This window comes from Camelus dromedarius, chromosome 9 (assembly GCF_036321535.1).
Source record: "Camelus dromedarius isolate mCamDro1 chromosome 9, mCamDro1.pat, whole genome shotgun sequence".
Taxonomy (NCBI): Eukaryota; Metazoa; Chordata; class Mammalia; order Artiodactyla; family Camelidae; genus Camelus; species Camelus dromedarius.
The window spans coordinates 45,500,617-45,513,618 of NC_087444.1; the positions used below are offsets into that span (position 1 = coordinate 45,500,617).

Below are 13,002 nucleotides of genomic sequence, written 5' to 3' on the forward strand. Positions count from 1 at the left end.
TTTCTTCCATTTAAGAACTAAGTCAAAATTTGATACGAGACCCCACAAGTAGGAAAATACATGGCAGATGTGAAATCTATAAATTTTATGCATCAGGCAACTGTGCTGCTTTTTATAAATGATTACAAGCCTGTCCTTTGGAATCAGACAAAATTAGGTTTAATTCCAAGCTCTGCCACTTAATGAGTGACTTTGGGAATTGTTCTAAATTTTGTTTAGTAAAACTAGGGGCAACAATACCTGTGCTTCATTGAGTGTTGAAACATGTTCATGCCTATAAAGCACTTAGCACAGTGCCTGATGAACAATAAGGAAATTGGTAGTTATTATTATTACTTATTGTAATAACTAGTAAGTCTGTTACTTTTACAAAGGGAAAAATACTATTAAAAAGATGAAGTCTACTTACCTTTAAAAGACATGAACCTGTCACCTACTACATGAAGTTAAAATTACTTTACTCTATGGAATCAAATTTTTTGGTCCTGTAATAAAATTAGCTTAAAATAAAGTTTAATAATTATAAAATCTTTAGTAAAGTTTTTCATTTTGGAATTCAGAAAGTATTAATAAGCCCCTTAGCAATCTATTCATAATTATGAACTATTAATGGAGCATGGAAGTTGATTATTTTTAATAGTTCCAAAATGAAAATCAAACTCACAGTTTCAATATTTGAAGAATGATCACACATTATATTACAGCTACATGAAGGAATAGCAGGTATACTTTGAAAAAAATTGTATTTCCACATAATTGTAATGATACTGGAAAATGTTATATTGCAAGTAGGATTTAAATACCATATACACTGTTATCTTGAGAACCTAAGAATATCTAGGAAAAAGGGTAAAATAAAATATGTTAAAAATTAATAATAGTTGACTTGGGTGGTGAAAGTAAACATGATTTTTTTTTGTTTATTCTTTTCCAATGTGCATAGATTCTTTTATAAGAATGATAAGGAAAGGATACAGTTGACATGTTAGAGAAAACAGCACGCTGGGTCAACACATAATGGAGACAATTTGGTAGAACATGCTGGGCCTTACAAAGACACTTGAGAAATTTGTTGCAAGAGAATGATTACCTAGAAACAAGAGTTACATTAAACGGCATTAATAAAAGGGCAAAAGCTCTTCAGGTTATTGTTCTAAGTAGAAACCAGTTTGTGATACGTATATAGGATGTTTGTCAAGAACTTTGTGAGGAACTTCCTCTCCATCAACTCATAGCATTGACAGAATAATCTGGCATAATAATTTAACCAAAAAACGGAAAAGTTCATCCAAATGCACAGAAAAGAAAAGAAAAGAATTATAAATATGTCTGCTTTTCTAGAGAATGGCTTCTTCCTAGTATCTTTTTATTCTCTTGAGTGACTCCTTTATAGTCAGTGGCCCTCTCAAGAGTATAAATTAACTACCATCAATTCGCCACCGTGCATTTGTAACAGCCCGGAGAGGAGAGTTCCTGAATCTGGGAACTGGATATCTGCACTGCTGTGCCTCATGCAGACAGCAGACCCCGCATCTTCTAAAAGGGGCTCTTTTAAATATGCATTAGAGGTAGCACTACCAGCGGTCACACTCAGCCTTCCAAAACTCTAAAAGCAGCAGCAGAGGAGAATTAAATATGCATAATACAAGCACTTTGTTCTGTAAGTACTCAGTCCATCATTATCCTTCAACAGAACTGTTCTGATTGAAGATTTTTATGGTTTACCAGTCTTAGGATCTAATATTTCTCATTTTAAAGAGGAACCTCATTTTTTTCAAACTGTTATGTAAAACTACAATGCATTTAACTGACTTAATGAAATTTAATTCCTTACTTTAAATTCTAAGAGGAGAAAAGCCCCTTTGAAGGAAATCCCTGTTTAGATGGCATAAAGGTAGAGGCCTAACTGGTAGTAATAGTGATGGTCATGACTTACTACATACACCCCACTAGCCAAAAGTCAACTTCTTTAGGAATACTAACTATTGCTGCTTTGGCTAAAATTGGGTCTTTCATTAGAGTAAAATTATGTCTGACATTTCATAAGTCTTAAATGTAAACAAAAATGATTAATCACATTCATAAATATGCAAACTTATATCCAAACCACAATATTAAAAAGGTATATTACATTTGAGACACGATGGCAAAACCAGAATTTTTAATTGCCAAGAATTTTATGTAGCAAGTTTGTTTATTCAGTTACATGATAAAATAGGAATATTACATTGGCAGAGGTGAAATTAAAGAGCATAAAATACTATTTTAAAACAGGAAAACAACAGGATCACTTTCCAGAGCCTCATAGAAAGCTTTTCATTTAAAATGCTACTTTTTCATGATTCATGGAGTTAATATGTGGCTTTTCTATGATTAAAAAATCATGGTACCTGAGTATTGCATACATTCAGTTGCATGTGACAGACAGTAGTATAAAGATGTACTTTCGTAATTACTTAAGCAGTTGTTCTCAGCTCATTCCATGCTTTGTCTAAACAGCTTTAAGACATGTAAAAAGCAAACAATTATACGCCTGCACTTAAGGATGAAACTTTTTAAGCAAGCATCCATGGCATCAATAAAATGGCACTTGAGGGCAATTCTTGCTTAACCTAAAGGCAAAAATATCAGCATTAAATTCCTGCCTGGGGGTTAAATTGTGGTCCTGCGTTAATAATGTAGCTTTTTGGATTCCTTAGCTTTTGTTGATAATTTGGACCCTTTTATATTTTCCCTCTAGGTCTTTCAGGCAAGCTCTAAAATTTGAGAGAACACTTAATAAAATTAAAACTCCCACTGAGATCGTAAAATATATTAATTATAATATTATATAAATAAAGTAAATCTGGTTCATTGACTGGGTAAGCGCTACATTCTAAACCACCCAACTCAAATTCAACTAAACTCTGTGGCAAACAATTCATTTTCTCATTAGGCAATTAATGTTACCTTCAATAAGGCAATTCCCGCATAGCCTTTGGCCATAGTGTCGTCTTTAAAACAAAATTCTAAATCTGCAGACCATGCAAATGGTATGATTTCCTTAGCAGGTGGTTAAAGAAATGTACAATAGGGATGCATGCTCGAGAGAATATGAGTTTTTAAGAAGTCTTATCACCCTTCCAATCCCCCCCAGAGTCAGTGATCCAAGAAACTGAAATGCAAATGAAAAATAAAATGAATCTGTGAAGTTCAAGGTATAAAATTCTGCAATGTTCCTCAGACTCTTCATTCTTATTTCCAGAACGGGAAGGGATTAGTGATAACAGAATATAATTTTCTTTAGAGGAAGGTAGATTAAAAAGGGTTTAAACTTTAAAAATTTTTTACAGTGCTGATTAATGCCCATCAGTAAGTAAAGGAGACCATTTCATTCATTTGGATATGCAAATTTAACTAGAAAATCCATAAAAACGTATTTATCACCAGTAAAGCAAAATAGAATGCAAAAGAGAAGGAATATTACTTGATCTATACATGTGAATAAAAGCATTTCAGTAAGAAAAACCTATCATTTTTAATAAAACAGCTTTCCATTTTAAACACCATTACGCAACAATCACAAATAAAATACCATCAATAAGTGCCTTTACAATTTCAGGTAAAAACCACTGCATTTTGCTTGTTAGGAACATTTGCTTTCAGTCGTCTTTTTTGTCTGAGGTACTCTCTTCGTGACTTTCAGGACTGACTTTATTACTTGCAACCGAGGGAGATGCTTGGATGTCTTTTGGTGAAAACACATGGCTCGTCTGGAGGTCTAAGTAGGTTGTAAATATCTTAGCATATTCTGGATGCTTTAGGGCAAAACTTTTAAATTCCTCTAAAAGAGGAGAAAAAAAAATCCAATAAATTGAGGTGAATCTTCCTTTGGTGTGATGCAGATTAACATATGATCTTAATAATACTATTATTGCAAAATTCTTTTACTCAACCCTCATAAATTGTACAGCTGCTTTGGAAGATAGTTTTTTCCATTACTTCATCAAGCTGAAGGCATGCATACTCTATTCCAAGGTAGAGAAATTTGTGCATATGTGTATGAGCATGTTCAGAGCAACATCATTCATAATAGGTAAGAAATGAGAGCAATTCAAATGACAGTCAACAGTTGAAATGGATAAATAAATCATGGCATATTCACGGAACATAACGCTATACAGCAATGAAAATGAATGAACAGCTGTGTTGTAACCATGTGGATGAATCTTAAAACCATAATGTTGAATGAAAAAAGCCAGACACAAAAGAACATGTTGTATGAGTCCAGTATGTAAAGTTCGAAAACTTAGGCAAAACTAAAATACATTTAAAGATGTGTGCTTCTGACGTGACATCTTTAAAGCAAGGTAGAGATTCCTTTTTAAGTCAGCATTTCCCTCCTTTAAGACAGAGGAAGGGGTTGTAGATGAGAAGGGGCACATGGAAGTTTCTCAAGTTCTTGAAAAGCTCTATTTCTTGACCTGGGTAGTAGGTGTACAAGTGTTCACTTTGTAAAACTTTATTATGCTATATGTTTATGTTTTGTTCATTTTTAATGTATTTTTGTTATTTTTTATAAGAAAAAAATGTTTAAAAAATTTTATGACCCAGGACATTCCATTACTGGCTTTTAAAACTATTTTAACCTTTAACTCTGGTATAGAAATATACCGTCTTGAAAGCTGAGCTCTGACTTATGATCAATAAGGACAAGGAGAGTGTACAATATGCAACAGTCATGTCACAAGACCCCTGAGTAGTGGTCTCTTTTTACCTTAGATGATTTAGATTTGGGAACTGAGGCAGAGTTTAGAAGGCTTATTAAATTAACCATCAGAATCTGACCCTCAAGCCTCCAATAACCTGGAGTTTCTAAAATATGACGCTACCCTCAACTTTGAAATTTCTCTCTCCTGTTTGGATGGAGAAGCCTTTATTGAGCTTATATAGCAAAGGGAGACTGGTCTTTGAATTAGCTCACCATTTGACTCTATAATAAAAGGCTTTTCACCAAATATCCTATTTCTATCTATTCATTAATCTCTGATAACCAAGTGTCTACTTCAAGGCGCACTAGACTACCTAACAACTCCTGAAGATAAAAACAGGTCTCAGTGATGAGGAAGTCACTGGATTGTACACAGATTATTCTTTGCAATTACATTATTTTGCATTAATAGAGCACTTTATATTCCCAAATCAGGTAATCTAGTAATTGTTCTTTCTTAACATCCAAGATAAAGGTTTATCTGCACGAGTCTGTATCAATGATGGAGACACAGAGAATGTAAATAAGTCCTTTAAAGTGGGCCTGAGAACTGATTTACTGGAACCATGAGTTTCAGGTTTAAGATTTGTGCTCTGCTCAAAAGATCAAGGTTTCTGTTCTCTTTGGGGATGCCAGTGACATTAAAGAGTAACTCATTTCTAAAAGCGCTGTGAGATGGCAAAAAGCAGAATTTGCGCATCAGTTTGGCTAATGGAAAAACAAGAAGGAAAACAATTTAAATAATCATATTTAAATAACGTTAATGGTCACATTCATGATACATTTCTTTACCTATTATTTTATAAAATCACACTTAAATACCTCATTCTTGTAAAAAAAAAAAAAGGGCTTGTGTAATATTGGAAAAAGAGAGATAGTCTGTGTATTCCAAAAAGAAAAAGGTTGAACTCCAAAAAACAAAGCAGATTTCCCTAAAAATATATTAAAATTCACAGGTAAAAATATGACAGGACTATCTACAAATAATTTTTAGTATTAGCTGCCATTGAAATAGTTACTGCAGTTTTTCAAAATTTGGTAGTTTGCCGTAAGAGAGAATCTTAATTACGCAAGGAAAATGTTCAGAGAGTTAGTACACATGGGGTTTATGACTCTTAAGTTTTATATCAGTATATACTTCTCATTTTATCCTTTCTATCTTTTTTTTAATGAACAAAATAGAGTAAGTGCCCTAGGCACTTCATTACCTAAAATAGAATAAAGGGCAGCCAAAATGAGAGTAATCAAAAACAGAGAGTAAGAGAAGTACGTGCTCTAACTCCCCCATCCTATGAAAGCTATCAGGCTGCAAACTCTTTGAGCCCCAGAAAGAAAAAGGCATTCAAGAGGAATCGCCCACCAGCCCGCAGGAGAAGACTAGGGAAGACAAGCCACGCTGACATTTACGACCACATCAAAGCCAAGGCAGGGACACCCTCACCCAGGCCTCGCCACTGGGGTGCGTTTCCCAACCACTGCACTGTGCAATCAGTGGAAACTGACGAACCATGCCTTCAGCCCTCAGGGGACTTGTTTTGATGTGCCGTCAGGAGAAGGTTGGTCACTGCTGGATGGACCTGTCGCTTGGCCACCAGGTCTTCCTCTGTGACAGGCCATACCTCACAGGGGTGCCATCAACATGACGCGAGATAATGAACATGAAAGCTCTCCTGAGCCACGAACAGGAAACACCAATAGATGGTTTAGCTATTGTTAGGGCTGTTGGTCCCTCAGCCCGTGTCCCTCTGCTGTGATTCTAACCTGGCTGGGCTATCTTGCTCAGTTTTGCCTGGCCACACTGACAGCAGAAAAGAAAAGCTCCGTAAGGCGGGGCAGCCAATACGAGAGGCACTACGGTGTGGAGGTCAGTGGTGCAGGCTCGAAAGCTACACTGCCTTGCTTTTGGAAACTTGGCTCTGACATTCTCTAGTGGTGATCTCAGGTAAGTCAGTTAAATTCTCTGCATCTCTTTTTTCTTCCCCAGTAACATAAGAATAATGAAGAGTACTGATTTAATAGGCTTGCTGTAAAGAATCAATAAACTAATATATATAAAAAGTTTAAAGAGTGCTTGGCATTTGGTAAGTCTGAAGGAGAAGTAACAAGATGGCAGCGCTTAGGCTAACTAATTCCTGACCTTATACCTGTCGTTTGCTTTTAAAACAGTCAGCAAATCTGACTGACCGGACACCGCCCCCAGCCCCAGGCCCATTGTTACAATTAGAGTTAGAGTTCTTAATTTTCCTGTTTGTTTTACCTCACTCTGGCAATTGAAATTTACAATCATGTTTGGATTCTGAGTCATTCCCCTAGAAAGGGAGTCACCGGAGAGTAACCAGACCCTCTGAAGTCCCTCCTGGCGCCTAATGAGTCTGATCAGATAAAGAAGGTCACAGGCTGATAACCCTCCAGATCCCGGGACGGTCCCCTGCTGCCGGACAGACTCGCCAGGATTTAGGAGGAAGCTTCACCATTCATTGACTCTTGCTGATTGACAGCCTCCTTTACTCTCCAATTTGTTCACTATATAATCACTAAGCCCCAACCCTAAGACAGGTTCCCAGTTTTGAAGGCACTAGCCTGCTGTGAGTCCCCTTTGCCTGGCAAAGTAATAAAGCTGCCTCTCTTCTTCTAAGCTCCAAGACCCGGTCTCTGAATTCTTTGGCTAGTCAGGGATGAGCAGCCGATCTTTCAGCAACAAGTCCTCAATAATTAGCCTCTACCATTACACCACTACTACTATTGTTACCATCACCATCATTCTGACTATTATTTCTAGTGCTGATATATTAGGGGAAGGAAACACACTCTTGTAGAGGGTCGGTCACCGTCTGGATGCCCTCCTCATACGCTGAATCAGGAGCCAAACTGCCTACTCACCATAGGAGACAGAATCCCCATGGGCTATTTCCTTGAAGAGACCAGAAACATCGAGGTCAGGCACCCCAAGGGAAGCCTGCAGAATGGTGGAGAACTCTTCCTCCGTTATGAAGCCATCCTCATCAACGTCAAAGAGCTGAAGGGAAAAGAAAAGAAGAATTAGCTCTCCCAGAGCAGTGGTGGTCTGCAATAACCCTGGAAAGTAAACTCTTTAGTAGTTTAAGCATTCATTGCGCCAGGGGCTAGGGATAGAGGCCCAAAAGAAGGGATGGTCTCTGCTTTCTTCACTATACTTGTGGTTTAGTGGTAGAAAGAGACAGAACTAAAATAGGGGCGATGACAATATTAAGTACAAAAGCACAGGGGAGTTCCATGGAGGACAAGATGAGTCCCACCCAGAGAGGTCAGGGAAGGCTTTATGACATTTGAGTTGGGTCTTAGAACAGGAAGAGAGAGTCCCAGAATATACAAGGCGTGGGAGATGATTGCCTGGGGCTCAAGTCAGGAGACAGACAAACAGGAGTCAGATCGTGAGGGATATTTGAGGCCTCACCTAACCTTGCAGGATTACAATGGGGAGGCCTGTGGTGTGATCGTATGTGAATTGAGGGAACTCTCTGAGGCAGACTGTGGAGGACAGGGATGAGGGCAGAAGGTTGAAAAGACTAAAGGCAGGAAAAACAATTAAGAGTCTGGGGTGGAGAAGCAGGAAGGGCGGGGAGGGACAGAATTTATCAGGAAGCAAAGCCAGGCCTTGCCTACCAATTAGAGGTCTGCAGTGATGGAAAAGACGGCACCAACGATGGCTGAGGTGTTCCAGCTTTGGCAAGTGGGTGAACGTGGGTTATGTTACCAAGAGTGGGAGAACAGGTACCCAGTGAGGTCAAGGGATAGACCAGAAGAGGTTACATTTGAGTAAGAGGCACCAGAAGGAAGTAAGATTCAACACATCAGCTGAGGAGAGTGATAAGGCTCTAGATAGGAAATCAGGTAAGAAACTCCAAGCATGTTTGAGCTTATCTGTGGAAAATGCAGAGTCAGGCAGAGCCCTGGGAACAGCAAGAGCTGAGGTGTGTGCAGGGAAGAGGAACTTCTTTCTTGCAAACAAACAAATAAAACTTGGAAGCAGTCAAGGAGATGGAGAACCGGAGGCACGTGCATCTTGGAAGCTAGAGAAGGCTTTTAGGAAAGAGGAAGAAACTCCAACCATAGTAATGGCCAGCACAGTAAAATGCCATAGGGAGGCCAAGCAAAAAGCAGGAAGTTTTGCTGGATTTGGCGATTAGGAGATCCTGATGACGGATGGAGGTGAGACTCAAGGAATGAATGGAGGAGAGGATTGGAGGTCACAGGCATGGACTCTTCTCAAGAAATTATGAGAATACCACTATGCTGTACACCAGAAACTGACACAACATTGAAAATTGACTATATTTCAATTATAAAAAAAGTAAGAAATTATGGAATAAAGGGCAGGAAATAAATGGGGTAGCAGCCATGCATAAATGTAGACTGCTTTCAGGATGGGAGAGACTGAATATGTTGATGGGTAGAGGGGAAAAGGCAGAAGGGTGGGATCAACTGAAAGCTGAGCAGAACACCAAGGTAACTGACAGATAATTAATATCCATAATTAAAATCCTCTCCAGGGTTTTAATATTTTTTAATGATATTAGCACTGACTCTTTGTAGGCACTGATCAAATGTGTTCGAATCACTTTGTAAGTATTAACTCATTTAACCCCAAAAAGTCTTACGTAAGGGAGTGTCGTTATTAACCCTATCTCACAGATGAGAAAGCTGAGGGACAAGGAAGTCGGGTAACTTCCCCAAGGTCACCCAACTTGGAAGTGGTTGAGCTGGCACCCAAATGCAGGCAGGCAATATCTAGAGTTCCTGCTGTTAGGTATTCACTTCCGACCAAATACGTGATCAAAAACAGGCATTGGATAAGGTGTGATAACCATGAAAAGACAAAGCAAATATTGAAGAGTGTTGTGACTGCCCATTAGGGTGGGAGGAGGAGACTCTAATTTGAAGTTGTGACCTGCTGCCTCCAGATGAGAAAGCACAGACTTCCAGTCCTCTGGCTGCCACCCAGCCCCTGGAGAGGGCACAAGACAGCTGGAAAGTGAAAAGTGAATTAGCATTTGTTTCCACAAACGGTAGCCCCAGGGCTCTTTATGGGCCCTGGACTTTAGACAGTAACTGCCAGGGTTCAATCCCAGCCCCTCTTCTCACAAACTCTAGGTTTTCTTTAAAACTCCTCCATTCCTAAACAATTCTCATCAACTCATCTAATGGTCTACATTCCTGTCACACTTGGTGCCTTGGTGGCTCTCACTCACTTCTGTGTAAGTTCCCTTCACACATGCATCCTGGGGACTTTTACTTCCTCTCCACCTGTCCTTCGTCACGACTACCCCAGGTTGTTCCCCTCACCAAAACCCCTCAATTGCTCTCAATTATTCATCACTCTTGGGGGCCTCCCTGCCACAAAGTTCCCAGATCTAAGGTAAATCCCATGCTCCGGGCTCTGGTTGAAGGTTTAACACCCCGGTTTCCTTTGAGAATGGGGAAGTGATAGCTCCCCAATGCAGAGTGCTGGGGGACTCTGAATCAAAAGATCCTGTCTTTCCCAGCAAGCACGTGGTCCACGATCATATGGACCTTCCCTGGAATATGAACGATGAACAGGGCTGGAGTTTGCTCTCTCTAAACGCAGTGCCCAAGGAAAGTGGAGAGCAGGCTGGAGAGCAGCTCCTGTGGCTGGGGCCTCTGGAGCTGCCTGCTTTTGAGTCTCCCCTGGAGCCTACTCGCTGTCCTCACAGCTGATTCCCCAGCCAGAGTCTACGCCTACCGCTTACAACTGAAGAACGCTAATATTCTGCCTCTAAAGGTCACTGAGATGATGAAATAAGATCAAAGATGGGAAGTTAACTTCCCATGTGAAGTGATGATGTGACGTGCTACCCAAATAAAAGGATGTGAATGGACTGTATATGTATATATATATATATGTACATATATATGTGTGTGCATGTATGCGTATATATACACATATACATGGATACTACTAAATAAAAAACAGAAGCATGCCAAAATATTTTCAAAAACATCAAACACACGTGAGAAGGTTAAAAAAAAATGTAAAGCATGACTGTTGCCTTACTGAAAAAAGAGCTAATTATAGTTTTAGGTCCTCCTTTCTTCCTTTCTCCCCTCCTAAAAAACCCCCAAGGTCTAGACTGCAGAAAAATCTCAGGACTTCTCTAAAAACAATAATTACTATGATTAAGGGCCAAATTTTCCATCAGGCCTTTCATTGGTAAATTCAAACTGACCACTTGTCCAGCTGAACGTCTAATTACACAGACAATCCCAAAACAGAAACAGGAATATCTGGATCGGAATAAGTTAGCTCTGTGTATAATTTTAGGTTTTATGATGAATAAGTCTGCAAAAGCCAAAAGTTTTCAGCTTGGAAAAAGTTCTGGCCCTTGTCTTGTGACCATCTGCTAAGCATCAACCTCTTAGGTTCTTTATAGGTCTGGCAGTTAACTCCGTTTAGACCAATCTGAAATAACCAGTCAGCTGGGGGACTCCTCTTGAAGTGGGAGGAAAGGCGTCAGGGCACAACCACTGAAGGGGTGACACAGCCATGGAGGACAGGACAAACTGGGCAGAACCAAGATGGCAGAAGACTCGACTTTCGGTAGACCTTGAGCCTCACGGCACACCCACAGGCACCATGACAGTTCCCCGGCTGACCATAAAAGGTCAAAAAGTGGGCAGGGGGAACGCTTCCTGGAAATCCTCGCCCCTTTCACAAAGTAGTTGGAATAACCCTCCCACTTATTAGCATATGAAATTACCGAGCCCATAAAACCTAACAACGCCACACCTCGTGGTTGCTCTCGCTCTGTCCCTCTCACCTTCTGAGACGGCCCGCACTCTGTCTTTGAAGCGTGTATCTACTTTTACTCTAAACGGCCCCACCTCTTGGTCTCTCTCCCTCTCCCCTTTCTGAGATGGCCCACATTCTGCCCATGGAGTGTGTATCTCCTAAACCGTTTTCCCTTCGGAGTGAGACAGACCGCACTCTGTCCTCAGAGTGTATATCTCTCTAAATACGCTTCCTTTCACTTTACCATGCCTTGCTCTTGAATTCTTCCCTGCGCAAGGCAAGAACCTAGTCCCCCCCAACACTCTGTCAGTGAGAGAACACGTGGAAATTCTGAGGCCATTCCTGGTGGCCTCTAAGATGTGAGAAAGGGCTCTGAGAGAAAAGAGAGTCTTTCTAGGTGACAGAGGGGTAAAAACTTGTGGAGGACACAGGGGTATCTTCTCAGAGAAAATTAGAAGAAACAAGAGTAGAAACAGGCCTGGAGAGGGTCCTCAGCTGTCACAGTGGATGAAGCAGAGACGCAAGTGGCCGGGTGATAAGAGGCAACACACCCCGCTTGGGGAGACAAGCAGGGAGCTCGAGTTTTTGTTTCACTTGAGAGCAGACCACGTGAGATTAGAATTCTGGAGGGAACGTCCCATTTAAACACCAGTTAGACGAAGCACCTTTCATCTCAGAAGAACCAAAAATGCACTCTGGGGATGTACTCTTCTCTTTGCACAGATAAGTAATACATGGAATCTGAGTTTTTCATCATTTGAGCCTCCATGAAGTTCTATTGGGGTCTGGGGCCAGGGATTTTAGTCGTCTGCCCTCCCACCCCCAACACTGCTGCGACCATATATGTGATACTACAGGAAAACACACAGGGTGGAAACGTGAGACGTTTCTGATGGTGTTCCCCTGACACCACCAGCACAAAATAAACTCCATCAGGAAAAGACCACCTCCAATATCTTCGACATACAGAATGAGAAAATCAGGATGGATGAGAACTTTCTGCATGCTGAATTTGGATGACCAGTGACAGACAGGTGGTGTCTATTTACAACCTTACCTTGGGGCTTCAAAGGAGGGAGGCTGAAAAGAAACCATTTTTAAGCTAATTAATTAAATCATCTGCTCTTCGATCTTGATGCTGTTAACTAGGCTGCTTCCAAAGACTTTTTTTTTTTTTTTTTGCTTAAATGATGCTTGTGTTTTCTTCATTCTCAGTAGCAACTGTCTTAATCACATTACCCTCCTGTACATGTCACCACGGATCTATAAACACTTGTAATAGATGCACTGATTTTCAAATAATACACTTAGTGTCAACACTTGTTTACGAGACAGACTACAATGCTTTCAGTGGGGCTGACAGTACCTTAAATGCCACCTGGATGATTTCCTCTGTGTTGGCAGGGTTGCACAGGACAGCCAGGCCAATTACATACTCTCGGAAGTCAATACTGCCATCATGGTT

At 40.2% G+C, this 13,002-nt stretch overlaps 1 protein-coding gene across 1 annotated transcript in view; it reads right to left on the bottom strand.

The window, feature by feature from the left end:
* Positions 1-886: 886 nt before the first annotated feature.
* The window catches only part of LPCAT2 (lysophosphatidylcholine acyltransferase 2), a 67,950-nt gene continuing 55,834 nt past the window's right edge, over positions 887-13,002 (bottom strand). Inside the window, exons 12-14 of the mRNA XM_010990063.3 lie at positions 12,904-13,002; positions 7,631-7,766; positions 887-3,823 (exon numbers count right to left, since the gene is read on the bottom strand). Coding sequence (XP_010988365.1) covers positions 3,642-3,823; positions 7,631-7,766; positions 12,904-13,002 — 417 coding nt within the window. The 3' untranslated portion in view covers positions 887-3,641. The remainder of the gene's footprint in view (positions 3,824-7,630; positions 7,767-12,903) is intronic.